The sequence below is a fragment of the Acartia tonsa genome, chromosome 4, assembly GCF_053477335.1.
Source record: "Acartia tonsa isolate MP-2025a chromosome 4, ASM5347733v1, whole genome shotgun sequence".
Taxonomy (NCBI): Eukaryota; Metazoa; Arthropoda; class Copepoda; order Calanoida; family Acartiidae; genus Acartia; species Acartia tonsa.
This window is the reverse complement of record NC_137263.1, coordinates 9,183,038-9,210,347: the sequence shown is the minus strand read 5'-3', so window position 1 is coordinate 9,210,347 and position 27,310 is coordinate 9,183,038. Positions and strand designations below refer to the sequence as shown.

General features: G+C 33.5%; 2 protein-coding genes across 2 annotated transcripts in view; one reads left to right on the top strand and one right to left on the bottom strand.

The window, feature by feature from the left end:
- asp (microtubule assembly factor abnormal spindle) overlaps positions 1–18,959 on the bottom strand; it is a 32,051-nt gene extending 13,092 nt beyond the window's left edge. Inside the window, exons 1-18 of the mRNA XM_080156190.1 lie at positions 18,866–18,959; positions 17,822–18,465; positions 16,167–17,018; positions 15,554–15,848; positions 15,145–15,278; positions 14,262–14,430; positions 13,519–13,875; positions 13,326–13,431; positions 12,387–12,493; positions 11,262–12,042; positions 9,312–9,745; positions 8,384–9,087; positions 7,325–7,424; positions 6,977–7,075; positions 6,351–6,494; positions 5,738–5,862; positions 5,264–5,339; positions 240–352 (exon numbers count right to left, since the gene is read on the bottom strand). Coding sequence (XP_080012316.1) covers positions 240–352; positions 5,264–5,339; positions 5,738–5,862; positions 6,351–6,494; positions 6,977–7,075; positions 7,325–7,424; positions 8,384–9,087; positions 9,312–9,745; positions 11,262–12,042; positions 12,387–12,493; positions 13,326–13,431; positions 13,519–13,875; positions 14,262–14,430; positions 15,145–15,278; positions 15,554–15,848; positions 16,167–17,018; positions 17,822–18,465; positions 18,866–18,907 — 5,282 coding nt within the window. The 5' untranslated portion in view covers positions 18,908–18,959. The remainder of the gene's footprint in view (positions 1–239; positions 353–5,263; positions 5,340–5,737; positions 5,863–6,350; positions 6,495–6,976; positions 7,076–7,324; positions 7,425–8,383; positions 9,088–9,311; positions 9,746–11,261; positions 12,043–12,386; positions 12,494–13,325; positions 13,432–13,518; positions 13,876–14,261; positions 14,431–15,144; positions 15,279–15,553; positions 15,849–16,166; positions 17,019–17,821; positions 18,466–18,865) is intronic.
- A 1,184-nt stretch (positions 18,960–20,143) lies between these two features.
- On the top strand, positions 20,144–26,973 carry LOC145315954 (uncharacterized). Its single transcript, XM_080156189.1, has 12 exons — positions 20,144–20,281; positions 20,535–20,631; positions 20,875–20,998; positions 21,359–21,438; positions 21,735–21,921; positions 22,044–22,144; positions 22,404–22,536; positions 22,992–23,084; positions 23,603–24,210; positions 24,549–25,046; positions 25,349–25,453; positions 26,024–26,973. The coding sequence occupies exons 1-12, from the start codon at positions 20,260–20,262 to the stop codon at positions 26,178–26,180; spliced, it is 2,205 nt and encodes a 734-aa protein (XP_080012315.1). The 5' UTR covers positions 20,144–20,259; the 3' UTR covers positions 26,181–26,973.
- Positions 26,974–27,310: the final 337 nt, after the last annotated feature.

Sequence of the window (27,310 nt, the reverse complement as noted above, 5' to 3'; positions counted from 1 at the left end):
GTTAGATAGATAAGTTTTTGTTTGCCTAATTTAATGGATAGGCCTAATAGGTAGGTTAGAATTCATTTTTTTGTCAAGAACTTCTAAATTTAATACCTAGAACTTGAACTAGAAATCACTACTAGAAAAAATACACCTAAGTCGACTTTCGTACAACCCTTTCCTCAAATGACCCTAAAGACTTTTAGAGTCCTAACCGCTATCAAGTTTTAATGAAAATTGTAAACAACAAGAATTACCCTCTAAAGTAGGTTTGAATGCACAGAGCAGCATTTTTGTATCTCTCTTGTCTCCTCCTTTTTAAATACTTCCTCACGGCTCTTTGGATAACTTTGGCTGCAGATATTTCAGTCTAAAAATAGAAAAATATCTAATAACAATAAAAATGTTAACAAGCTAAACCAGGACCGTGGTTCAGCAAATTAATTTCATTGAAAATCTAGATATTTTGGGGATAAAACTTGTTTTTGATGTAACTAAGGAAAGTGAGTAAAAACGGAAGAAATGTTTGTCAGAATCCTGGTCCCTGATCTCAACATACTAAAATTGAATTTTTGAAGAAATATCATCAAGTACATTGTAGGTAGGACATTATACAAAAATTGTTGTCATGCTTAAAAGCTTGTGGAATCGTGCATGTCTTGGTAAAATTAGTGAAAAGAAATACTCCTTTACCACCCTTGAGGCAAATGGCGAAGGTACTACTAAGCTTTAGCAAATATTTAGAGAAAGTTTAGTATATAAGTGGTATGAATAAACAAACTGTAGGCCAAGAATAATCTTGTTATAAACTATTCAACTAAACTTTCATATTGAAAACATCTTGTTATATTCTTTTCCATCTTAGCAAATGTTCAGGAATTTAGATATAGTCATTCCAAAAATACATCAAACTCCTAATGAGGCTACTGGAATATTCATTCGAAACCGATTATAACCGGTTCTCATCCATACGAAAAAATAATGACTAGCATCGTTATATCCAGTTTTCTACGAATGTAAAAATGTACAATCACAAGCCCCGATATGCCGAAGCCACGGGCTAAAAAACTGGTTTTAATCTTAAAATTGTATATTTTGTATTCACGCCCACGGAAAGCTGTTTATAATACGATGCGAGAAATAACTATTCTTAAGTCGATTTAATACTTAAATTACTCCAAAAAACAAAAAGAACTTTAAAATTAGAACAAAAACACCAAGTTAAAGTGTATTTTTAGCATTTACGTTATTAAAGATTATTTAATTTGTTGAAAACACATTACCTACACGATGAAAAAAAAATCATCCAATAATAATTTTCTACGTATGTATATATCCCTATTTTCCAAATATATTGCAGATAGATAAATATTGAACAAGTTTAAAAGTAAAATGTATAGATGAAGATATATTTGAAGTTGTGTATGAGTGTATGTATGTACAGAGAGAGAGAGATGCAAGGGCACTTATCCCCCAAATGCATTTTACACCATTTGCCTGTATTCATGGTTCATATGGAACAACTTTTATGTACATACAGCTTCTTTATGCATTTTATTTATAGCTTAAGGAATTTAATAGGGATTAAAATATTTATTTGTATCGTAGTTTGTTTCATAACGTCAACAATAAATAATTAAAAATCTGTAACGTTGTTTTAAACTTTTGTCTATAGCTATAAACTTCTTGTATGTACTGTTTACATGCTTTTTAAAAGCGAAGCTTTTCTATAATTAAGATATGTCCATCCGTAACAGATAGCTGTTAATCTATTCATGTTAGATTCGTTTAATCGGATTCAAACTTTGAATAATGGTTCATAAAACAGCTCGGTACTAATAAGATAGCAAAGCAACTCATAATTTGACGTCTTCTTTCACATGATAAAGCTGTCGTTTAGTCGTGATCCAGAAATTGGGATTTATAGAATGTTTAAAGGTCATGTAATAAGCGAAGCATATTTATATTTAAGTAAAAGGCGTTGGTTACTGATAAGAAATTACCATTAACCATGCTAATTAAAGTAAAAGCATATTTATCAGATCATTAATATTGAAAGTGAAGATACTCTTTGTTTGTCAAATGTTCATTTGCCCGTCTGATTTGTGGAGCTTCTCTTCAATGGATATATGTTAAGTTTTAAAACACTAGCCTAGGCTTTCAATGGATAATAAACTTTTATTTTTTTTTATATAAAAAAACAATATTTTATGCATATTTGTCCAATAATATCACTTAAACGACTTGCCATAAGCTTTGTAGTATATTTGAACATTCACTTATAGGAATATAGATTAGTTTTCTAACATTTAACAATTTTAAAATGATCTTAAAATAACATTAATGTTTTAAGCCTTTCATTGATTGTGTTCTATTAGAAAAATTTCAAATGTGGTAGGTATAAAGTTTGTTGGTGAGTATCTCTGCTCTTAAAACTGCTTCACTGTTGCCCCGCTGCATTGTTCTATGCATTTAATCCAATAAAAGGTTCACAATATACATAAATATTTCTCTTTTTTTAAATGCGAAGCTTTTCTATATATAATTAGAGACGGTCTGTCCGTCCAGAACGTTAGGAAGCCTATCAACTCTAAAATTGCTACTATAATGTCCGTGCGTTTATTTGAAACATGTTGATTTTTAATCTGTTTGACAAAAAAAATATTTATTTGATATTATTGTCCTATTCATCTGATTTTGGAATACTGATTCATCTTACAACAAGGTACAATGTTATAAGCGAAGCATCTCTATAATAAAGTCCTAAAAATGTAAGTATGCCCTTAATAAACAGTATCCTGTATTTATGCAGTTTTGCAATGAATTACTTACAATTTTGTTTCGACTTATACGTTCATATTATTATTCAGTTCTGACACTCTACCAGTGTTAATTTTCATTTGTCCTAGCATTTTAGAGCTCCATTTTTATGGATGTTGTCACCCTTGTTTAATAAATAATCCGTGTGAATAGGGGACAGACGAAAGTGATTCTTTCTTAGCGTAGCATTTCTAGTTTTGATTGTCTTTTCTTTGTTTACTAATGTAGTTGGGTTACTAAAACTTGTGCTTATAAAAGAAGAACAGTAATGGTACTTGTTGAGGTTCACAGTAACTTTACACTTTTTAACGGTGGTAAGTGAAATAAATTAAAGTTTTATGTAATCAACATACGTAAATAATAAACTTATCTAGTTTCACTTTCACCTTTTATTGTCTTCGCGAAGATAAAAATTAATTGCTCAATTTAAGAGGATATAAAGTTAGCTTTTATAAAAAATTAATAACCTATCTGAAGTCATTTTTATGCGTGATATCATCGTTTTGCTCAAGACAGTGTTAAAACTCTTTAATCCCTAGGCAAAACATTATTTTAAGAATTTAAATACTAATATTCGACTTATTAAATGCACAAATTGAAAACAATAACAGCTCATTAGTAGCAAATGTGTACACTTTCTAACCAATGATGTGGTAGGATCGTTTCTGCAGTGTTTTTTTTAGCCCTCTCAAGGGATTTATCATCGCTGACGGCGGAACCGATATGGTTCTCCTTTTTGGGGAGGGTACCACCACTCTCCCAAGAGAAATCGCCCATTAAAAAGGAATACAACCTTCCATTTTTTTCCTTCAAAAAGCTAAAATTGAAATGATAGGAAGTTCGACCTCCCCCTACCATCTAATCTAGGCATCTAGAGGGCGTAGCCGCTATTCATTGTTATTATTGTAAGATTAGACCATGAACAACGCGAAATATACAAATCTTTGCCTTGAACAGAATTATGAAAATAAAGAATTAAAGCCCAGGCTCAGATAGAAATCCTTCGCTCTAGTATTTGAAGTGGAGATAATATTAGTTTTCAAATGCAAATTCTGACTTTTGATGATTGCATACAAACAAACATACATACATTCCTTTTCACAGTTCTCGTAATTTTTTGTGTGTGTCGCTATAATCTATGTAATCTTGTCTTATATTTATACAGTAAATGAACGCTATAATTTTGCATGGACGTTGCTGAACTTAGCACTTGTGACTTTTTTGTTCTTAACATTTTAAATATGTCACAACTCGACCAAAAGTACGAAAGGAAAATATATCAATGGGGTTATTTTCAAAAGAAAGTTTTTCAAAGATTCTAAATTGCCTTATTTGGTGAGAAAAAAGCAAAAGATAATTTTGGCGGTATTTTTTTCACAAATCAGCGTTGTATCTCATGAAAGCAACTGCCAGGCCAAATTTTAGCATTCTACGCCTCGTATTATGATTTAACTAAACTTTAAATAGTTTTCTATGCTCAACAAATCAGAGTGTTAAATAATTCCAAATGTACATTTGTGTTAAAATGTTGCGAGGTTTTCTTTTACATCATTCTTTAGTCAGTAACTTCAAAAAATCTTTTATGCTTATCTACGTAATTTGCCTGGTTAGCAACTAGTCAAATACCCCTCATAGAATAACCTATTTTGTCTTATTCCTTTATTGGCAATTACGATCTTTAAATATGTGATGTTACCAGTGGCGTGCGGTTTGGCGATGTCAAAACCCCCATAAAATTGATATTGGTCCTCCTTCACCCTTTTTCACCCCCTACGTAGTGGTTTCACCCCCCCACATTGGTGATTTGCTGTGCACGCCACTGCAGCATGTAAACAAAATATATATTTTACAAGATGTATTTTGTTCATTGAAAAAATGGAGAATGCACTGCACTGTATTTTCTTCAATGAACAAAATACAGGATAAAATTCGGATATTCCATGTACCAACACAATTATAAGAAGGCATGTAATAACAAATTGTGCCGACACCCTAATTTCCGAATTAAACCAGTTCAGGGAAGAAAAATACAGCACAGAATAGGTTCACTATTTATTTAATCTTTATTTGTTTTAGAGAACAAAATACATAATGTACATACATATTTTATCAGTCAATAATAGAAAATATTAATATGGGGTTTTCTAAAATCGAGAAAAATCTGTAAAGACTTTCTATAATATTTCTCTTTTCGGACTTTTTAAAACTTTACAGATTTTTCAGACAAATACAAAAATTTAAGTCACATTTGTTGTTAGTTACGTTATAAATATGTTAGTACAGCTCGACAGCCGCAACTAAGCAACACAAGACCTTTAGAAATTCGCTTCCAAGCAGCAAAGCTGATGAACAATAACGGCTTAACAAAGCTGAAAAGCAGCTGTCGAGTCATGTTATAAATGTAGTATATGTTACAATATGTTTGTTTGTTTTGAATTTAAAATCATTGATTATATTTCACCTTCATCCTCTCCTCGAGTATGGAAGCATAATATTTTCTCCAGGCCAATTGAATTGTCCGTGCTGCCTGAATCTCTCTGAAAATAAAAATGGTTGAAATATTTTGTAAGAGCCATAAGCATACGGTAGCCAACATGAGAATTGTAAAAAATAATTTGGTTGCCATATGACAAAGCTGTTTTTTGGAAAAAAATATCCTAAGAAATCAACTTACTTATAAATTTTCATAGTTCGTATAATAAACTAACAATGATTTTTTGAATTATTTTGCTTGTTAAAAATTGCTATGATAATTAATATTGTATGATCTTGATATCTTAGGATATAATAGTTGGTACACCGACAAGACAAACGTACTAAGGCGAGAGTTTGTATACCTACTATTTAAACCAACTTCATAAATACAATTTATAGTTCAATTTTGTAAATCATTTTGCATATTTGGTCATAAATTCTTCTATATTAACATTAGTACCTGGATATATCAAGTAATCTAGCTGCCAGATATCCAATGAAAGTGACGGTGACCTTTTCATCAGGAATTGTGTTTGACATGTCGCCTGTGTTGATCAGGATGGGTACACCACCGAGCTCTCTCACCTGGCAAACATAAATGCATATTATCATGAGGTGATCCTTCCTCTCCGGACGAAAAATATTGTTTAATCATTTCCTTAAATTATTGGAGAAATTAATTTAAAGTGCCTAAATTACAAAAAGGGTGTTAAAAAAATACACCCTTTTTAAAAACACTAATTTTAAAAAGTGTTCAAGTTCATGATAGAAAAATACCACGCATACCGATAGAACTGCTCTGGGCACTAGTTTTTGGAAATATAAATACCATCTTCGTGCTGTTATTACTTCACTAGTTACGGTTAAAAATGTGAGGATCCAACTTGCGAGTAATGATAAAAATCGCCTTAACAAATGGTTAAAACGTTTCAAATAAAATGGGTGCATTTGTAGGAAAAGCTTTTTAAGGTCCTATTGTGAAATTAAACGCCACTAATTACTTAAAAAGCATAATCTTCCAAGAGAGAAGACATCTAGTTATAATGTTGTTTTTAATGATAAAACTAACCCACCTTAGTCAACAAGACTTTGAAGTTCCTCTTCTCATTCTCAAGGAGGTTGTTATACTCTGCTTTGTCCAGGTTCTGGTTGCCATAGCTGAAATCTAAGCTGTCATCCAAGGCAGCAGAACAAGACATGCTTGTAATGGTGGTCTCCTAAAGAAAAGGATTGATAAATATTCTTTCCACTGCATAACCACATGACCAAAGTAAAATTAACAATTTAACTAAGAATTCGTAGTAGATGACAAATATACACAAGGAATCTATGCACGAACGAGAGCAAGTGATTTTTAGCACCTTCCAGCACAGCAGTGCAGTGATTGAGTATTTTTGGTAAATATATGTTTATTAAAGTTATATCATCTAAAAAACATGTTTCACCATGGTTTTAAACAAAGAAACAAGAAAATACATTTTTGGTGAAAAATCAAATGTTTTGTTGAGTTCAAAATAACACGGCAAAACATCATTAAATGTGCCATTGCAAACCTTTATATCGTTTAGCCCTAAACAACAAAACCAAGTATATCCACAAAAAAATCCCTTCTGGAAGGAGCTTAACATCACTTTTTGCTCTCGTTCATACTTAGTTCTAAACTTTTACTATTTAAACTTCTATAAAAAATAAGTCGTACCTGAAGAATATCTTGAGCAGCCATAAGAGCAGGCTGGTAATGGTGCATCAGATAACATAACCCGCGACCATCACACCATGATACCGTCCAGTTCTCAATCTAAATCATTTACAAATGTACTAACAAATGTTGAATAAAGGTCCATAATGTCGTCGGTTAAGTAATGATGGGTCAACTGCAAGAAAATCATCTTTTCAAACGGAAATAATTCTATCTTACTAAAATTAAAGACAGTGCTCGTTAAATGTTTCTATGCAGTTGGACCTAACTATACAGCCTCGCTCGCACAAGGTAATTAACAATGTACACCCCTAGAGCCCTATAATAATAATGAAAATGGAGGTATACCTCAACATGATAATGTGCAGTGACTAGCTGAGCCCATTCTTTCAACAGGCCAACATTGTAGCTGTCCAATAATCCTCCAGATGAACTTGTCGTTGGTGATCTAGGAAAAAAACCCAGTTTCAATAGCCATAAACTTTTATTCCTATTGAAAATATCAACAATTTAAAATTTTAACATGTAGTGTGTTCCAAAGAACCTTAGTTTCCCTCATATTGTTAAAAAAAACAAGGATGACAACATTCATAAAAGCGAATCACTGAAACGGTAGGACAAACGGACATTAACACTTATTTGGTGTCAGAACTGAATAATCAGAATATAAATATATAAGAGTCGAAGCAAAATTGTAAGTAAATTTGTTGAAAAACTGCTTTATACAGGATAATTTTAAGGACATACTTACATATTTAGGACTTGATTATAGAGTTGCTTCGCTTACAACTTTATACTTTGTTGTCCCAGGAATCAATATACCAAAAATCAGATCAATCGGATGATTTGATCACATAAAAATTTGTTGTTAAAGTTAAAAAATCAACATGTTTTAAATGGACGTACGGAATTTCTGGTAATGATTATAGAGTTGCTACGCTTTCTAAATCGTACCTAAAAACTAACAAAGGAATCACCATGCAAAATTTGAAATCGATAGGACAATTCTAACATGCCTAAATTAATGAATAAAAGCTATCTATCTCGGACGGACGGACCGACCCTAATTATAAAAAAGCTTCGCTTTTAAAAAATATTTCGTTACACATAATCTTTGCGTGATACACTCATACTACACAATAGGTTTGGAGGAGATAACGCCCTTCCCCCCCCCCCCCTATTTTAGCTTTAGAATAAAACAAATTCAAATTTTCTTTTCCTAAACACATTCCTAATTTTAAAGAAAATGTGAGGTCCTTTACCACAGCTCCATAAAACTCCCAGTACCAATGCTAAGCTTTCTTATTGATTCAGTAACTATGGAAATCTTATGGAACAATATTCATTCAACAGAACTACAAGATTTGCTATATTAAAAACGAAAACGTTTTATTTTTTATTTGTTACCTGCTCTTTAACTCTTCTATGAACTTTGCTCCTTTGACGGCCACCTTATCACCCAGCCTGACGCGCAGGCGCAAGGATTTGCGCAGATGCAAAATCTCACACCTCAACTTATCCTCATCCAGAATTTCATTCAGCTGGAAGCCAAAGATAATACTCCAGAGCAGAGACAAAGTTTTCTCCCTGTGTCCGTCCACAATATCCTTGGCGCTAATGTTGTCAGGTATGGTGGAGTTGGCCTGCTTCAGCTGTTTCAGCGCAATTTCCGTGTTGTGCACCTTCTGCAGGCGAGATACTGTGGGCACACGTAGCTGACTGGAGAGATCAGCACTTCCGATAGTCAGCAATTCAGCAACTTTGGTCAGCCGAATGCCGCAACGAAGGTCAGCACTAATGCTTGTGACAGCATAGTCGAATTCATCCAAAACAGTTTGTTTGTGGCTGACATTATAATCAAGGTAAGACAGATGCTTGATAATATCTCCCTCGCCTGACAGATAATCCTTAGAAAATGTGATAAGTATGTCGCGGGATGATTTAATCTTGCTGTCAGGGCAGAAAAGGCAAGGATTGTGGCGAATCAACCGGTTTTCCTTAGCCTGGTCCAGCAGGTAAACTATTTCCAGGAATTTCTTTAGGGTGAATTTGTTGAGCGCTTCCTGGTGACCTTCTCTATAGGAATGAGGAACTGTGGGATGCGCATACTCCTAAATATTACATTTTTGTAGCTAAACATTTCGAAGGAGTTAAAACTTAAATAATACTTAAATCTCATGTCCAAACTCTTACACAAATACTTTTCATCTACAGATGGGACAATATTGTTTAAAATAATTTAGAGTGCCACTTGACGTCTTTTCTTTTGGATCCCAGAGTTTTATTAACTTTTAAAATAAAGTAATATTTGAAACTATTGAAAAACATTGTGTACCTGCAATATATCAGGACAAGAAAGCAACCTTGTGATCAAAAACCTTGAAATTCCCAGGATATCCGAGTTTCCGTTCAACATCAAAACTTCGCCATACACTGTTTCAAGCGCTATCCTCAGCCAAAGAGGATTGTATGATAACAACAAGGATAAAATCTTCTGTTTCATACCGATGTCCTTGTTAATTTGTTTGTCCTTGCGGATCACCAATCGCAGCTTTTCAATTTCTAGTTCCATACGCTCAATGATGGTTGCAACAACTCTGCTCTGCCAAAGTTTGCATGCAGCTCGACGCAGTCTGTTCATTTCTCGGTTGACGGTGTAGGCACGGATAGACATAACCTCACGCGTCGGAGCACGGGGGACTTTGACGCCCTGAGAGCACTGCGCCCAAACTTTTGCTATATCCAGAGCTCCTTGAGTTTCTTCTGATCCTGAAACCACAGAAGAAATAATATAAAAACAAAATTAGTTTTCATTAAAACTTATGTATGCCTTTAGAATGAAAAAAATGCTGTCCTTTCGTATACTTTACAGACATAAAAGCCCCATAGAAGGATTTTAAATCTGATGAACAATAGCAATGATACGCAAGATTTCTTCAAGACATACATCCTACCAAGGGGGGGGGAAGTTCTGACACATTTGCGTAAACGGTGATTATTAGCTTTATCTTTGGACTGAGAGGATAGGTTATTAGGGATAAAATCATTCTTATATGATGAATTTCCCCCAGATTTAAGATTTTTTGGATAGGCCTCCAGGTTCCGGAGCTCCAGGCCTCCAGGTGGTCTCTGTACAGGTAAAATTGAAAAAAAAAATTTTTTTTTTAAAGTTACAGGTCAACTTATATAACAAAATGTGCATCTTTTTTAATATTATTCACATATTTGAAGAAAAAATATGCATATTTTGTTTTATAAGTTGATTTTTAACTTAAAATTTTTTTTTTTTTTTTCATTTTTACCTGTACAGAGACCACCTGGAGGCCTGGAGCTCCGGAACCTGGAGGCCTATCCAAAAAATCTTAAATCTGGGTGTTTCGGTATGTATTTCTTGTATTCCCTGGCAAGTTCGAACCCATTAATCCCTGTTTCCTTACACCAGAATTCCCCTGAGAATGAGTGTGTTACGCGGCATTCCTAACTATCTCCGCGCGGCGCGTGGCTTGTAAACGAACAAAAGAAACGCGCACTTTTCCTTTGATTAGTCCCACGTGAGGAGCTACGTGAATGAAAATAATGTATTGCTTGAATATACATGTGCTCTGATGTGTGGAATGTCTCAAATAAGCCTTCCTGCTTAGTTTGACATCATATGTGGTAAGAATTTATCTTTTAATTCTTGAAAATAAGCGTAGAATGGTACAATTTTATGAAGATATTTAAATCATTAATTTTTCAACAAATAGACCATTTAACTGCTAAGTTTTGACGTACGAATATTTTCCTTTATATTATTGATCATTTTATTCTAAAATTATCAATTTCTGATGCTATTTAATATGTTTCGTGCCAATTTAAAGTTTTTTAGAAATTTCATATTTTTTATTAAATTGAAATCACGCAACCTCGATGTTACAAAAATAATAACCATTAATTTTATGATATTAATTCTTATATTTTTGTTTTAGACTTACTGTTTTCATGGTAATAAATACACATTCGTAAACTTCACTATGTTGGTCATTCGGAGGGCTTGGAGATAAGATTTCGAGAACGGCTAGGCATTGCGTTCCGAAACACTGGGGGAAATTCATCATATAAGAATGATTTTATCCCTAATAACCTATCCTCTCAGTCCAAAGATAAAGCCAATAATCACCGTTTACGCAAATGTGTCAGAACTTCCCCCCCCCCTTTTTCAGACATTTATCCAACTACTTCACTAAACAGTTTGAAATTAATTTCTGCTACACTTAGCGGAACTTTTAATTCTATAAAAACTTACCTGTATCAAGACTTTGAGGTGTAAGGATGAAGTTCAGCCAATTGCAGAATCCTTTCTCCTGCTTCTCAATCCATCTCTCGTCATAATAACGATTTCTGGAGGCAAACGGGTTAGGCCTTGTAGATCCAACCCCATATCCAGCACTCATACCAGCCACTGCTGCAGTTGTGTTGCGTTTTTTAGACAAATTCAGGCGGCTTACTGTTGACGGCTGAATAGATCTACGAGCAGAAGCTGGCTTAGCTGTGACTGTAGCAGGCTTAGAGGCGCTACTGGCTCCGGATTTAGTTGGATTGGATGCAACTCCCATGGAGCGGCGAGGTAAAGTTGCCACCCGCTTATTTGCGGTGGACAATCTACTTCCAGCGTTCGAAGTTGCTACAGAATATCTACCCTTCTTAATATCAACCTTTTTTGTCTCTCTGGTTATTGATTCAGACGACTTGCGCTTTTCCTGTTTCTCTGGTGATATTGCTACAAACAATAATCCTGATGTAAGTTTAGCCACCTCTTTGTCTTCTAACTGCAGACTTTCATCTATAGCAACATTCTCTATAGGCTTAGAAGAATACCTAGCGTTTATCCTGCTTGGCTTGGCAGGAGTGCGCGACTTGGTCACATCATGGTTGGAATCCATTGAGTTTCTATCAGACTTATTCTGTTGACTGACACCGGATGATTGATTGTAAGAATTTGACTGGGGCTTGTCTGTTGTTGTATTTCTCTCAGTTGTTGTGTTGTTGGTGCGTAAACTTTTGGTTTGGCTCATTTCTTCTAGCTCCTGGCGAAGAAAAGAACAATAAAAAACAAAATCTTGCAATTTAATTTTTAATTCATATTGATTAATCCTTCAAAAAGTGGAGGGTCGAATCCCCACCCCTTTCTCTCAAGTGCGTAGCCGCTAGAAAAAACTATGATTGTAAATGTAAAATCTCCCTAAAAAAGAACGATAAATCAATTTGCCTGCTAATTACTATAAATATTACTGAGGCAGAGGGATTTTGAAAATTAAACTTGTGCTCTTGTTTATTCAAACTATTTAAATTTTACAAACAACTATAAGCTACAAATAACAGAACGTGTTACTGTTCATACCGTTTTTGGGAAAGATTCAACATTTAATACCTGGATAATGGATAGAGGTGGAACTTCATTAGCCGCCACATAGGTATCAGAACTAAGCCTGCAGATATCACTGCCTGGCTCAACAATTATCGGCAAGGCATGGCCACCTTAATAATAAAAAATAAAACCAATTATATACTGTTCGGATTAAAAATTGTTGAAAACTACTCAACATTAACCCTTTACTAAAGCAATTTGATATATGTATTAAGTTTTGATATAATACAATACAAGGATGACAACATCCATAAAAACGAAGTACTGAAATGGTAGGACAAACAAACATTAACAATTGTATAGTGTCAGAACTGAATAATCAGAATATAAATGTATAAGATTCGAAGCAACATTGTAAGTAAATTTGTTGAAAAACTGCTTGATACAGGATAATGTTTATGGACTTGGACATACTTACATTTTTAGGACTTGATTATAGAGTTGCTTTGGATAAAATATTGTACTTTGTTGTCCCAGGAATCATTATACCAAAAATAAGATCAAACGGATAATTAGATCACATAAATATTTGTTGTTAAAAAAGTAAAAAATCAACATATTTAAAATGGACGTACGGACATTCTGGTAATGATTATAGAGTTGCTACGATTTCTAAATCGTACCTAACTACTACAGGAATCATCATGCAAAGTTTGAAATCGATAGGACAATATAAACATGCCTAAATTAACGAATAAAAGCTATCTATCTCGGACGGACGGACGGACGTACAGACCGACCCTAATTATAGAAAAGCTTCGCTTTTAAAATAGGGTGAACGTTTCTATCTAGGTTTATTTCATAGGATTTTAGTTCAGCCTTGATGAAGAATCCACCAATCCCTCTCCTTAAGATATAACTAACAAATTTGAAACTTCCACAATTTTTTCACCATAAAAGTCTAAAGTTGCACTATTTAGTTAGATTAAAACAAAAACTCACCTGAAGACAAGGGTATTTCATTAAATTCTGATTCAACGACAGGATTGTTTTGTTGAAACAGTGATTTCTTAATGTGTGGAGAAGGTTCTACTGTTTCATAACATTCCTAAAAATTAAGTTATTTATTTTATCAACTGGGACAATTTATAAATAAGTAGGTAGTAAGTATAGTAAGAAAAACTAAAAAAAATACCTTATTCTTATCCTTAATCCCAGTGGAGCATCTCCTAGGATCATCTGGGCTAGGTGGCATAAAACTTGCCTCTGTCACAGTCTTGTGGAGAAAGCTGTAATGATCCCCGACGCCTAGGGCGGCTCCACCATGCAGCTGATTGCTTACTTTCGGCGAGCCACGAAGGCCAGGCAGCCCAGCAAGATTGTCAGGCACGTCAAGCAGATCAGCACAATCGGCTTCAGTTGGTGGGGTTATGTTGTTTTCAATATTGGTTGTTTTGGGATGGTCTTGTTTGTGTGGCTCTTGTGACAGTGCAAGCATGCCAAGCATTCCATCCAGTTCGGATTCAGATAATTTAGCACCACGAGGGACATCCTATGTAAAAGAAAGTAAGCTTTTAAAATGGTATAAAGCATTTTCAGTGTTATTATGTAGTGGACGTAGGAATTTGATAGTCCTTTATTTTAGGCTGGTAGCAAGGGATGGGTTTGTAGACAAACATGGAAAAGGATCATAAGCTGCTATATACAAATCTGCCCAGGTACACTAAATATTTCGCTTGAAAATATTCAAACCGTTTTAAGACATTAAATAACAACCATATCCTTAACTATGCGAATATAAAGTTTTCAAGCAAAAACTGTTACTTGTTAGAACATAATTTCTCTTCGTTCGAAACCGATTAATATCCGGTGGATTAGAGCAGGTTCTCATCCATACTAACTAACATTTTTTTTTACAAAACTTAAAAATCACTTTACCTCATCCTTTCTTGTTTTCAGATTATCTTGAATGAGCTTGGAAATATTGTCAACCTCATCATCATTATATTCTTCTTCATAATATTCATCAGTATTCTTCTCATAAGTAACTTTTTCATACATTCTGCTGTGTTTCACTGGGGTTCCACATATATTTTCTGTCTCCTGTTCAATTACAAATCATTACATTATAACTCTGATGCTTCCATTTTAAAGAGTTTTGTAGATATTAATCGAGTGGGTTTAATCCCACTTGTGTAATGGTTTTTTTTATGACTATTTAGGGGGTGTATATTCTGCACAAAATTCATTTTTTCTCCCCTGCTGCAATTTTTTAAAAAAATTTTCCCCTCTTAGTTTTTTTTCTTGCAAGGTAGGGGAAATAATGGAAAAAATATTTTTAGGACTTTATTTTATTCATATTATCCCCCCTCCCACATATACTTTTATTTTTTTTCACCAAGGAGGGGAGAACAATAAAAAAAAAATGTTTACAGTTCTATTAAACTTTACTTTATTTCTCCCCAACCACATATATATTTTTTTTTTTGGGGGGGGGGTGTCCAATCCCCCAAGAAAATAGCTTAAAACCATCACAGGACCTGGAGGTATATTCCCTGAAGAGTAGAGCCCGATCAATTCAGTGGTTACTGAGATCTTAAGCTTCAGACAGACAGACAGACATCGTACTACTTTGTATTATAAATAACAGCTGAAGGTAGAAGTCCAAAAAAAAATTCTAGAGGAAAATTAATTTATCGGCCCTCCCTCCTACAAGTGTACATGATTATAAGTTTGTATTTTTATAATATACCTGGACTTTTCTAAAGAAGGTATCTTTTTAAAAATGAATTATCTGTATTAAGTAATGTTAAGTTCCTGTGTAGTTACAGTTTTGCCCATATTTCTTTCTCCAACACAAACTTTAACTCCATTTCTGATTTCATACTCGTATTCAATAACTTCCTCGATTACTTCTTCCCGAATTATTTCTTTCTCAATGCAAACAACTTCCTCCTAAAATAAAAAATAAAATAAAGCGCTATAAAAAAAAGTGGACCCTTCTCACAAAATGTGCCAAAACTCTGGATTGAATAGTCTTTGAATTGCATAAAAGGCATATACAAAAACAAGCATTATACACCTACCACAGAGCATTTTTTCCGTCAAAATCTTAGGAGAGAACAAATCAAATTAGTAATTGTAAAAATTTACCCCCCCCCCCCCCCTCCCTAAATATATGATACAATGTATATTATGTATTATTATAAGAGCTTTAATATATTGATTACCTGTATCTTAAACGCTTCAAATCTTTCTTCATTGAATGTTACAGATGAGATAACATTATTTTGTTCAACGACGCTTGGAATTATCGGTCTTTCACTGGGCTTTTCGGTATTTTCATCTTGTTCCTCTAAGTGTGGTACAGCCAAAGAAATATCAGTGCAATCAGGAAGATTGGAGGATTCGAATGTTGGCTCACCTCTGACCACAGTTCCAGAGCTTATTCTCCGTGTTTCCTGAGTACTAGTGGCAGATTCAGTAAAGCTTTTAGGTAGTTCATCTGGGTTGGTCGATAAATTTCTGCAAATTAAAACATGTTCATATTTTGCATGCAAAAACCTTAAAGAAGTACCTACACATTCTTAATATCGCGTCTGTCTGGCTGTCCTTAAAGAACCTCACAAACCACTCTTTAAGGGGTTTTGCTAAATTCTCTACTATCCCGTTAACACTAAAATGCACTAGTACAGAGACAACATTAAATGCTATGATAGATTAGTTACCACAGTTTCAATTTTTAAAAATATTGTTAGCATTGTGTTGCTTCGCTACTTCTGATCAAATAACTTGTTTTGCATTGACAACTTATTTGGAAAAATGAAAGTTATATTTTATTACCTGCTACACGCGGAAGTAGCTCTCTGAGAAGCCAACCTCTCAATTTCTTCATCCAAAGCCTTGTCAATATCTGTATCCTCATGATTTTCCTCATCTCCCTCATTATCAAACTCGTCTGCGTCAAAATCGTCCAATCTTTTCTCAAACTTGAATCCCGACACATTAACTGCTAAACTAGCATCGCCTGTGTCTCTGTCATCGGTCATGTTAAGGTCATATTCAGCTAGACTTATATCTGACACATCTGGCTGATAAACCTCAGTTTTATTATTTTTCTTAACACTTAGATTTAATGGCTGTTGTTGTTGGTCATTTATGGATGGCGAGTCAATGATGGTTTGAAGCCTGGGGTGAACAGGTTTCTTTTCAGCTTTATTACTGACTTTAGACAATTCCTTTTCTGGACTAAGGTTGTATTGGTCTAATGAAAGATTGATATCTTCGGTAACATCTCCAAATACTGTAGAAGCGGCTGATTCATTTAAATTTCTGAGGCCAGTCAAATTTCCAAATGACTCTCGTGTAGGGCTCCACTTCTTTCTTTCAGCACCATTGCCATCAAGCCCCGCAGGCTTCTGTGGTGTCCAGGAAGCTCCATCTGGAGCTTTAATATAGGTAGCTCGCCTTGAATTAACCCCCAAACTGGCATTTGTGACAACAGGTCCAAACTTGACTGCAGTGCGGCGTGGAGCAGGATTATTTTCCTTATCGTCTTCTTCAACTGGTTTTAATTCACGGGGAAGGTATGTTTGACGCCTATCCAGAGGAATCGTATCCGGAGGTCCCATAAAGTCGCCTTCGTTTTTGGGCGTGCTCTGTATGATATCGTTAATTGTAGGCAAGGGTCTTTCTCTGAAGAAAACAAATATCATTTATATTGTATATGGAAAATATTTAATATAGAAATATATTTTATCCTAGCATTTAAAATAAAAGTGAAGTCATAAACTTAAACTTTTAACATAAGGGGGGGGGGGGATTAATGCAACCATCTCGTAATCAGTGATTAAATAGCATTTAGAATTCGAATTTCGATCTGAAATTTTGCATGAATAATCCTTGGTAGGTCTATTTTCCCTAAATCGAACAAAAAGTTGGAAAAGTAACGGTTAACGGCTGGCGGCTCCGCCGTTTTGCCAATCTCAAGAGCATATTTGTCACGAAACCTATCTCCACATAATACTTTTTGTTGCTCAAAAACCTTATCAAACGGTTCTAGCCGGTAGCTGTTGGTACTAGAAAATTTAAAATATGGTTATTGCTATCATTTGAAATGAATTAAACCAAAAATATGTTTTAAAAAGTTGATTCCTACGTAATTAATGATGAATTTGCCCTGAAAATAGCCAAAAAAACGGCTAAGCCGCCAGCCGTTACTTTTCCAACTTTTTGTTCGATTTAGGGAAAATAGACCTACCAAGGATTACTCATGAAAAATATCAGATCGAAATTCGAATTCTAAGTGCGTGCTATTTAATCATTGATTACAAGGTGGTTGCATAACCCCCCCCCCCCCCCCCTCTTTAGCAATTATAATTTGGATGGCAATCTGAATCATACATGTTAAAACAAAAAATAATCCCAATTTGAATTCCAAGAATTTGAGTTTTTGCTCGTATCAAATGCCTAGGGTTGCCAACTCGTGTGTTACTTACTTGACAAAAGTTTCTCTTCTGTTTTCTGGTTCTGAATAATCTTCATCTTCAGAAAAAACTCGCTTGGGTGGAGACTCAGTTTGTAAAACAATAGGGTTAGCAGGTATAACTATCTTGGTTGGAGGAGGAGCTGAGGTTGATTTACTACCTTTTTGTAGGCCAGTTGTTTTAGCTCCAGCTTTTTGAGAATTTCGGACGCCAAGAGGTCTTAATACTGGTTTAGGTGGAGGAGGGCGAAACTGTTTCTTTTCTTCCGGAGCAATACAAGATCCGATGAGAATTACTTGAGTTCGGAACCCACCAAACTTTACAACAATATTTTCTCTAACTCCTCCTCCTTTATAAGGGGTCCAGCCAATATGAAGAGTTGTCTCCTCTCGTCCACCAAGACGAAAGTTAAGGTAATCCAAGGCGAAACCCTTCTCACCAGATGGCGGCTTTTCAATAGATATAACAATCTCCTTTGTTCCCGGGTTCCGGACAACTAGCTGACGAACAGCACTGGTTCCAAGTTTGATGCGATCAAATGCAATTCTTGGAATAGCTGTGAAGGGAGTTAGTAACAAAATAGCCACCTCTTGATTGGCCGCCAATTCTTGAGCTTTCAATGCTCGGCGCTTCTCTTCAGGAGGGGTTCGGTGAATCTAAATATTTGATTAAACATCAAGATACGAAATCTTATACAGAAAAACATGACATATTTATCAGCGAGCTAGACATAAGCATTTTAATCTGAATAACAAAGATTTGTTGTGAAAAATACATGCGACATTTTTTGGTACCTATGTAACAGAAAAACTATTAGGATCACGTACTTTATAGTAAGATTAATTTCAATTACAAGCAATGCAATCAAGAGGTAATCTTAAGCTTTTATATGAATGAACAAATGAAAAAAAATATAAATAAACACATAGGAACCAAAGCGTAAAAATTAATATAAAAAAATACATCTATTAAAACGTAATTTTAACTAGTAAAAATTTAAATTTTTATTACACTATTTATCACGAAATATATTTTCTATATTAAAACTAATTTCACCTCAAAATATGAGTTTTTTTCAATCTTGAAGTTTTCTGCCATGTTTGATGTAGGACTTAAAACTCCTGGGCCTGTATTCTTATTTATTTTTCCATTTTCTGAAATAAAATTACAAATTATGAAAATTAAATACAATATACTTTTAAATTCGTTCTTAGCTTGATGGTGGGCGGTTGAGATTTAAATTTTTATTGGGTCGCGCTCTTTATATTTAAATCTGCGCATGCGCAATGAAATCTGAAACCTAAAAAGAGGACAGCTTTTCTCTAGACAAAATATCCTCGTTAGAATATAGTGTCATATCAATAAAAAATAACACTGTTTATAGATTTAAGTTGCATAAAACGTAAACATTCATATGTAAACTGTAATACAAAAATAATACCATTATAGTATTTACAAAATAAAATTTCTGAATTCACTATAACCCAAATGATAAAAAAATGACAATAATATTCTATATTAGGGCAAAATTAAAAGAGGAAGTTTTAGCCCAGGCCTCTATGAGTACAGTTCTTAAAATAATAATTTTATTTCTTTTCTTTATTTTTTGTTAATAATTTGTCATTTTAGCATTAAATTCGTATTGTGTAGCCTTTTTATTTCGAAATTGAAATAAAAACAATTAAGCATAAAATAGATTTTAAAAAACAAGAGTAAGATTTTAAATTTTAAAACCCTTCCTCTCTGTTGTTCTATATCAGCTGATCCATCAAAACACAACACAAAAGAAAGAAAGAGGTTGCAACTTGCTCCAAGCTTCGAGATAGCTTTGATCAAATGTAGAGTCATTAGAATTGTGATTTTTAGAATTATTTATACTTATTATGGAGGTTTAATCTTAATTTTTTGTTCTATATGTGTTTAAAAACTTTAAAATAATGATAAAATAAATAAATTTAAAAGTTAGATAATTTAGATTCCTTTGTTTTCTGGCTTCTACATTGTTTGTATAGAGACTTCAGCAAATTTAATTTTTGTTTATTTTCCATAAATGCTTTCAACAAAATAAAAAATACACTCTGGTATTGATCGAACAAAAAATTAATTTCAATAGCCTGGCCCCTGCCCTTACCCCTTAGAAACAAAAAATATTTATTAATTCTCATTTTTAACTTGTACGGAGTTGGTTGCGCAATTTAGTTTGCCAAGGGATGTTGGTCTGAGGTTGAAAATGTGGGATTCAGTCCTCCAAATTTCTTATAAAGTTTAGTTAGGAGGGTGTTGACACTTTCCTTCTTCAAGACCCAATTGAGACCTTTTTCCTTTCTTCAAACAATGTAACGTACGTAAAAGTGTATAACCTAACTTTGATTTCAGATATAACCTCTTATGTTTGATTTTTAGTTCAAATATGGGTTAAATCAATGAGGAAATTCTCCGCGACATGAATTATGGCTGAAGAGTGCAATAATAGTAAGTTAATAAAAATGAGATTTTATTATTCATTGGGTGTTATTATTAAAAATCAACTTAACCAAATGTTAAGTTCTTGATAATTCTATAATAATTGTAAACTTTATAGAATATTAATGGTTTGATCAAGAAATTGTCTTCATAGAATATGTAATTGTTTATGCGATTCGTAAGATAATTTTACTCCTAAATATTTTAACATTTGTAATCTTTAAAATGTGATAATTTAAATAAAAACTTATTTTTATTTTAGAACCCATAGGTGGTCGGATGGGAGGGTTGCAGCCGGATTCTTTTAAATTAACCAGTCAAATCGCCATTCTTAAATACATTCATACGATAGCTTTCAGGTAAATATTTATGCTTAATTACGAAAAGATAAAAAACATATTTTGCCTCATATAGTTGAAAAAATGTATTTTTCTTTCTGGTATCGTATAATTATCTTTGTCGATAAACGTTTCACCTAAATAGATTACACATTAGGTTAAATTTTGACAGAACATTACAATTTATCAGTTAAAATTTATCGTCCCAGGAAAATCATTTATATTTAAGTGAGTGGTATTTAGAAAAAAAACTTTTTTTTTCAGGCTAGAAAATACTCAAGGAGATAAATCATATGGACGACAACTTTACATCCAGGGGGTGCAGGGTCGAGTCTGTACTCCAGTTTGGAACAGAGATTATTTCTATTTTACGGGACTCATAAACGAAGTAAGTATTAAGTTACATAATTTTTTTTGATTTGTACACTTTCTCTTATCATTGATCACATCCCGAGACACAAAATCGTATCAGGATTAAGACGGTTTGGTATTTTGGACGAATCCCGAAAATCTGGATTTGGACGGAATTTGATATTTAGTCCAAACTGATGAAAAATTTAAGACGGATTCGCCGTGTTATTCCTGCTGTTATGGTAATTCAAAGAAACCTTTGCAAGTTGTAAGAAGTAATGTAACAGTTCAGCAAATTTCTAAGATAACTAACTGAAACAATTCCAATGGAATATGAATACAGAAAAATAGTACGAACAATTCAAAGAGATGTAACGCTATTAAAAATCATTTTCAGATACGGACGTTCCTACGTGAAAACTGTGTCAAAACTCTAGTGAATGATTTATTTAATACGGCATTAAATATATTTAACAGGTAAATTTTTTTCTCCAAAATCACAAGTTAAACAAATAACATCAGTTATTTGGAAGAAAACTAGGCCTTATAAAAAGCTGTAAAGAACACATGCCAAAACATATTTAGAGGATGATACTAACTATTTACTCGGATTTCAATACCTATTTAAGCCTGATTGAACTCAAAATTGTTTAAGACCTTTATAAAAACCACATTTTTTCTTCTATATTTCTTCGGACAAAAAGTATCTAAGGTTAAAGATGAACATAAATCATAATACTTTTACAGCAATATTATCGAAATGTATAATTTAGAAATGAAAATCGGCGACGTATGGGGGCAGAGCTTATTGTGCTCTGTATTTTGTCGAATGAAAGCCAAACTGCCTGGAGCCTGCCACAAAAATATCTGGACACCGATACAATAACAAATATGTTGGTCTCAATGAAGTCGAGATTTCAGAAGCCAAAAGTTGTTCCATTTTGGTCTAAACAATCTGAGGTAATAACTATTATGGAGATGTAAGGCATTAACAAGAAATATGGTAGAATTTCATATCTTGCAGTTGGAAAAAGCCTGTAAAGACTCCCCAGCTGTAATGATAATTGAATTAATGATTTAAGGCACTTTTACTGTCAACACTACGTCATGCAACGAACCTGACCAAACTAGTCTTGCCACTCTGCAATGATCTTCTACTCAAATCTATATCTGTGTACTGCAGGTAATATTAATTTTTTTTGTAAAGTTATATTTCTATACATTATACCTAAACAATAATCAATGGAGGAGTGGATATGTCATATTTATCCAAAAAGAAACTAGAACTCTTTCAATAAAAAAAAGAGTTTGAACTTATAAGGAAAGTTTGAAAGACTGGATGTTTTTATTTAAGAAACTGCCCTGTCCCTTTTTAAATTGATATTTCAATAAGATCCTAAAGTTAATCTTATTCAAAATAACTTTGTTAATGATTATTTTAGAAAATTGTTGGAGCTCGAAATTGGATTTTCCGAGGACGTATCTGAAGAAGGTTTGCTGGCATTGTCAGGTCGCTCCGCATTCAAACGAGATCAGGGACTTCATCGCAAGTGGGATAATGCCTTGTATCTACAGGTAAACGCTAAACAGTAAACATGTAAAGGGGTAGTTGCAAGAAATGCATTTGAACTTAATTTAGTTAACCGCATAGTTTTTCCTATTAAATGAGTTAAACTACTTTTATATGGCATAAACTTGAAAGAATTTCAATTTTCTACCTCGTAGTTTTTAAAATATCAAGACTTGAAAATCGTCTTTTTAAAATATGCGGTTTACTAAATTAAGTTGAAATGCATTTCGTACAACTACCCCTTTAAGACGGATAAAAATTCAAAATAAATTCTAACATCTTCTATGTATCATTGTTAACTTAGCTTCTACATACAGAATTTTAGTTTTGATAAGTAGCCACATTAGACAAATAACGTTTTGATTGTACTTTTAAAGTTATTCTTTACACTAAAGCTAACGGTTCCAATAAATAGTATATTTCTCAAATTACTTATTGTAACTCTTTAATACTACTTTAGAATGATTTTGGTCCAGCCATGCAATGGTATGTCAAAGATTGTATGCTCTTCACCCCTCCATGCACCAACAAAAGGCCTCTACCTCCAAAGGAAAGGATTATTAAAGTTGATTGCGAAAATTACTCGGGTCGTCTTAAGTTAACAGTGCCTGTTCAGTGTTTTTGAACTTTTTAGAATTATGTAATTTAATTTGAAAGGGATAGTTGCATGAAGTGCATTTCAGAAAAATGATGGTAAGCATAAGTAAAAAGAATGGCGTCTGACGTATGAAATATTGTATAACAATAAATATCAAACAATTAGGCACCAATGAAATAGTCGTCATGCTGTTTTTGTGAAAATAAAACAGACATACCTATATGTTGAATATATCATATGAAAATGATTTTCAAGTCTTAATATTTTTAAAACTACGTGGTAGAAAATTGAAATTCCTTCAAATATATGCCCTTTAGATGTAGTTTAAACCATATTGATCAGAAAAAAATATTTAGTTCACTAAATTCAAGTTTAAATGCATTTCATGCAACTACCCCTTTTGGTTGGGGGATAGTATAACTTTTATTTACATTTGTCAACTCAACAACTAAAAATCCTTATTTTAAAAGGAATGTGATAAACTGATGGAAACATTTCCAACCAATTTTGGTTGTACACACCTCAAACGACTGAAAATATTTGGAAACTTTGTGTTTCCAGCCCGTGCCACAAGATCCAAGTTCAACAAGAACCTTGCAGGTCCAGTTCTGGAGGCTGGATTCTACAGTATTCTACTTCACCTGAAAAATCTGGAAGAGCTTGTTCTTCCAGCAGCCTCTCTCATGGTTGCTAGATTATCAGTTCTATTGTCACCAGAACAATTGCAGGATATAAAATTAAAACTCAAAGAGCTTAGCTTTGGCTGGGATGAGAGATTGGAGGCCCAGGAGATGACCACCCTTGCCAAGCTGTGTCCCCAAGTCAAGTGTTTACGCGGTGTGTCGAACGGCATCCCAAACGACTTTCACATAAGTGACAGATTTCGCATAGATGATGCTGTATGTGATTTTGTGAAACGGTTCCATAATTTGACATCCTTGTCGGGTAATATTAAGTTGACATGTTTAAACTCTTACCTACGATTGCGTGGGGACAAGCTGACCTATTTGAACTGTTCTAGCTTGTTGCTGAGCACTGCTGACTTGGTAACACTGCGACGATACTGTGTTAATCTCCAAAGGTAAGAAAAAAATGAACGGATAGCATACTTAATGAAGGTTAAGTCAGTGGGTAGTTGTGAAAGGTAGCAATTTTTCTGTAATAGTCATTTTGATTTTGATTGGCTGATTTTTCCCCCCATCCTACTACCTTATGTTATCTAAACTACTAAACAACAACTCACTTAACCAAGTGAACAGCTATAAACTTAGTCTACATAACAGTTTCAATTATCACCACTCATTGTACTAATCCTTTGAAAATCAAAAAGAATTTATTATTGCTGTTCTTTAAAGATTCTAAAGATACCAAAATTTACCAATAAATGTCGAGTAGTAGAAAATGAATCACTTTTTATAGATTGGATGCCAGACTGACTCTAGATAATACAATTGACAAAGCCTTTGTTGAATATCACTGTGATCACACGCCCGAGTTTGCGGGCACTATTGCCTCCTCAGACATCAACATAGACTCTCCGTGGTCAGACTGGAAGCACGAACTATCCAGGTGGCCCTGGAGAAAGTTAAAACATTTAGATTTAAATGGCCGTTTTAATCTAATAATCGTGCAACTCCTGCTTGGCTCTGCCGACCATCTAGAGATACTGTCCGTGACAAACTGGCCAAACGAGATGGTGTCGGGAGGCATGGCACTGGACGATTCCTGGGTTCAGGGTATTATTGCGGCAAATCCGTTGCACAACCTGAAAGAGTTCTGTTTAAAGATGGAGAACGATCATGTTGTGGAGGAGGGCTTCCTTACCAAGACTAGCCTTAACATGTTGATAAATCATGCAGTTGAGAATTGTCCTAAATTAGAGAAAATTGTTGGAGAGTGGACTAAAATTCCTGACAGGTAGCCTATTCTAGACACAAAACTGCCTTCCTTTAAAAAGTGCTAGAATGGCAAAGGAGCATTTACATCAAAAAAACATTATGAGTTATCTTTACCACTTTTTGGGAAAAAGTTTATTCATTTACGTAGTTACTTATCTTAGATAATTAAGAACATTACTAAATTCATTCTTTGATGAAATTATTATGTCTCAAAACTTTAAATACAAAAAAAACTGCTAGAACATTAAATAAAATATTGAAAAGACCCAGATAGTTGATCACCGATGTAAGGAATGTCATTATTTTATATGATATTTTTAGGGACTTGCTAGGTATACAGGATGATTGTTGGAAGCGTGGCTTGAAGGTGTCCATATCAAATGCCGAGCCCTACAGAGACTTTCAAAATTTTGAGGACAATGATAGGTTAGTCATTTTAGTTGTTCTTAACAATAAGAAAGTTGAAAGAAAATTAATCCTGTCCTGTTCTCATTTATAACTTAGTTCCTGTAAATTAAGGACGAAAACATCCCTGAAATCAAACCGTACAGCAAACGAACATTCACACTGTAGAGTGGCTAAACTTAATTAGAATATTAGTTAAAAGTAAAAACAAAATTGTATATAAAATTTTGTAATTACAGGAATCTGTTTATGGACATATTTACAGTTTTAAGCCTTGATTTACATCATAGAGAATGAGATGCTTCGCTTAAAATATTGTACCTTAATATGAATGTCCTAGGAATCATTGTTCCAAAAATCAGATGAATAGGATAATTCTATCCAAAAAATGTCTTGAATGGACTTTCTTGTAGCGATTACAGAGTTGCTACACTTTCTAAATCGTAGTTTATTGTTAAAGGAATTATTATCTAAAGTTTGAATTTGACAGGACAATAATAACATGCATAAAATAACGTAGACACCTAACTGTCACGAACAAGAACGCGCCGTTTAACAAGACGTATAATTAAATTATTACAACATATTTAGATTCTATGGGATGAATGCTGGTTACTGGCGACTGCGTGGTATACCTGTACGTGGAGAAGAACTTGGCCCTGGAGCTGGATATCAACAGGATGAGGAGCCACCACAAGTACAAATCAGATATCCCAGAACATTTGGGTACATGTACAGACCTCTTTAACCCATTCCATGTTGTTATTACGTTGCACCCAGAGTTTGCTTTCAGAAATCCTACAATTTATCATACCAGTTATTATTATTTCAAACTTACACAAAATTTAGATAAAAAAAATATTTTATATAAACTAAATTCTTTTAATGCTCAACAGTTTTTGTTCGATTAAATTAGCACTTTATGTATTGTGATTAATATGTGATAGTATTTTGTCTTAATTGTATATTTTTTTGTGGCATTTTATATGTTTATTTTTGAATCTCTGAACAACATATGCAACTTTAACTACACTAGGTAATAATGTAATAAGATATTATTCTGATACATAATTAAATGAAATTTACAAAAAATTATCAATTTTTAAAAATAGGACAAAAAATTTACATATCTTGAGATTTAAAAGTTATACCTCTATTAAAATAACACCTTGTCTTCTTATTGTTTTTCCATAATGCCATGTAAAATTTGAGATTTTTATGTAATTTAAAATGTCCTCTTAAGCAATTGATGTCAATTTTCAGCTTAGTTCATTGCCAATTAACAAATTGTAAATAGATTAGAAACAAGATTTTTAAAATTGGGAAATTTCCTATCAAATAGGTATAGGTAATTAAAAATTGTAAAGTAAATTTTGCCGTCTCGCATATATTTTGTATGCTTAAAAATCTTTGAAACTTGGACAAAAATTAAATTAGCAGCTGTAGTTTTACAATTAGAACTTAACTTATTCCTTACATGTATTTATGTAGAAAATTTGCTTGTATTTATTAAGTCATAAAATAAATTTTATGTCATTTAATGTTTCTTATTTAAACAAACATGCGCTTTTACCAAGGAATAGACATTCGTTTCACAAAACTATTTTGTTGTTGACGTTATATTTAATGTTGTGCTCACGTGATTTCTGGTTATAAGGTTCCTATTTCTAAAAAGATACATTTTGGTGCTTACATGCTAAACCAAGCATATATGAGTTAAAGATTTAAATTAGTTTTTGTTTCTGATATTTTTAAAAGCTCTTTTAAATTTGTCCTGTCTATTTCAAAATTGAATAATGATTCCTCGAACAGTTAGGTAAGATTTAGGAAGCGTAGCAACTCTATGATTGTTACTAAAAAGTCCGTGCGTCCGTTTAG

Bases quoted from the DNA above. Each gene is read 5' to 3' on its own strand.
- LOC145315954 (XM_080156189.1), top strand. From the start codon at position 20,260: ATGGCTGAAGAGTGCAATAATA. The intron at 20,282-20,534 runs GTAAGTTAATAA...TTTTTATTTTAG, and splicing joins GGCTGAAGAGTGCAATAATA to AACCCATAGGTGGTCGGATG. The intron at 22,145-22,403 runs GTAATATTAATT...TGATTATTTTAG, and splicing joins TCTATATCTGTGTACTGCAG to AAAATTGTTGGAGCTCGAAA.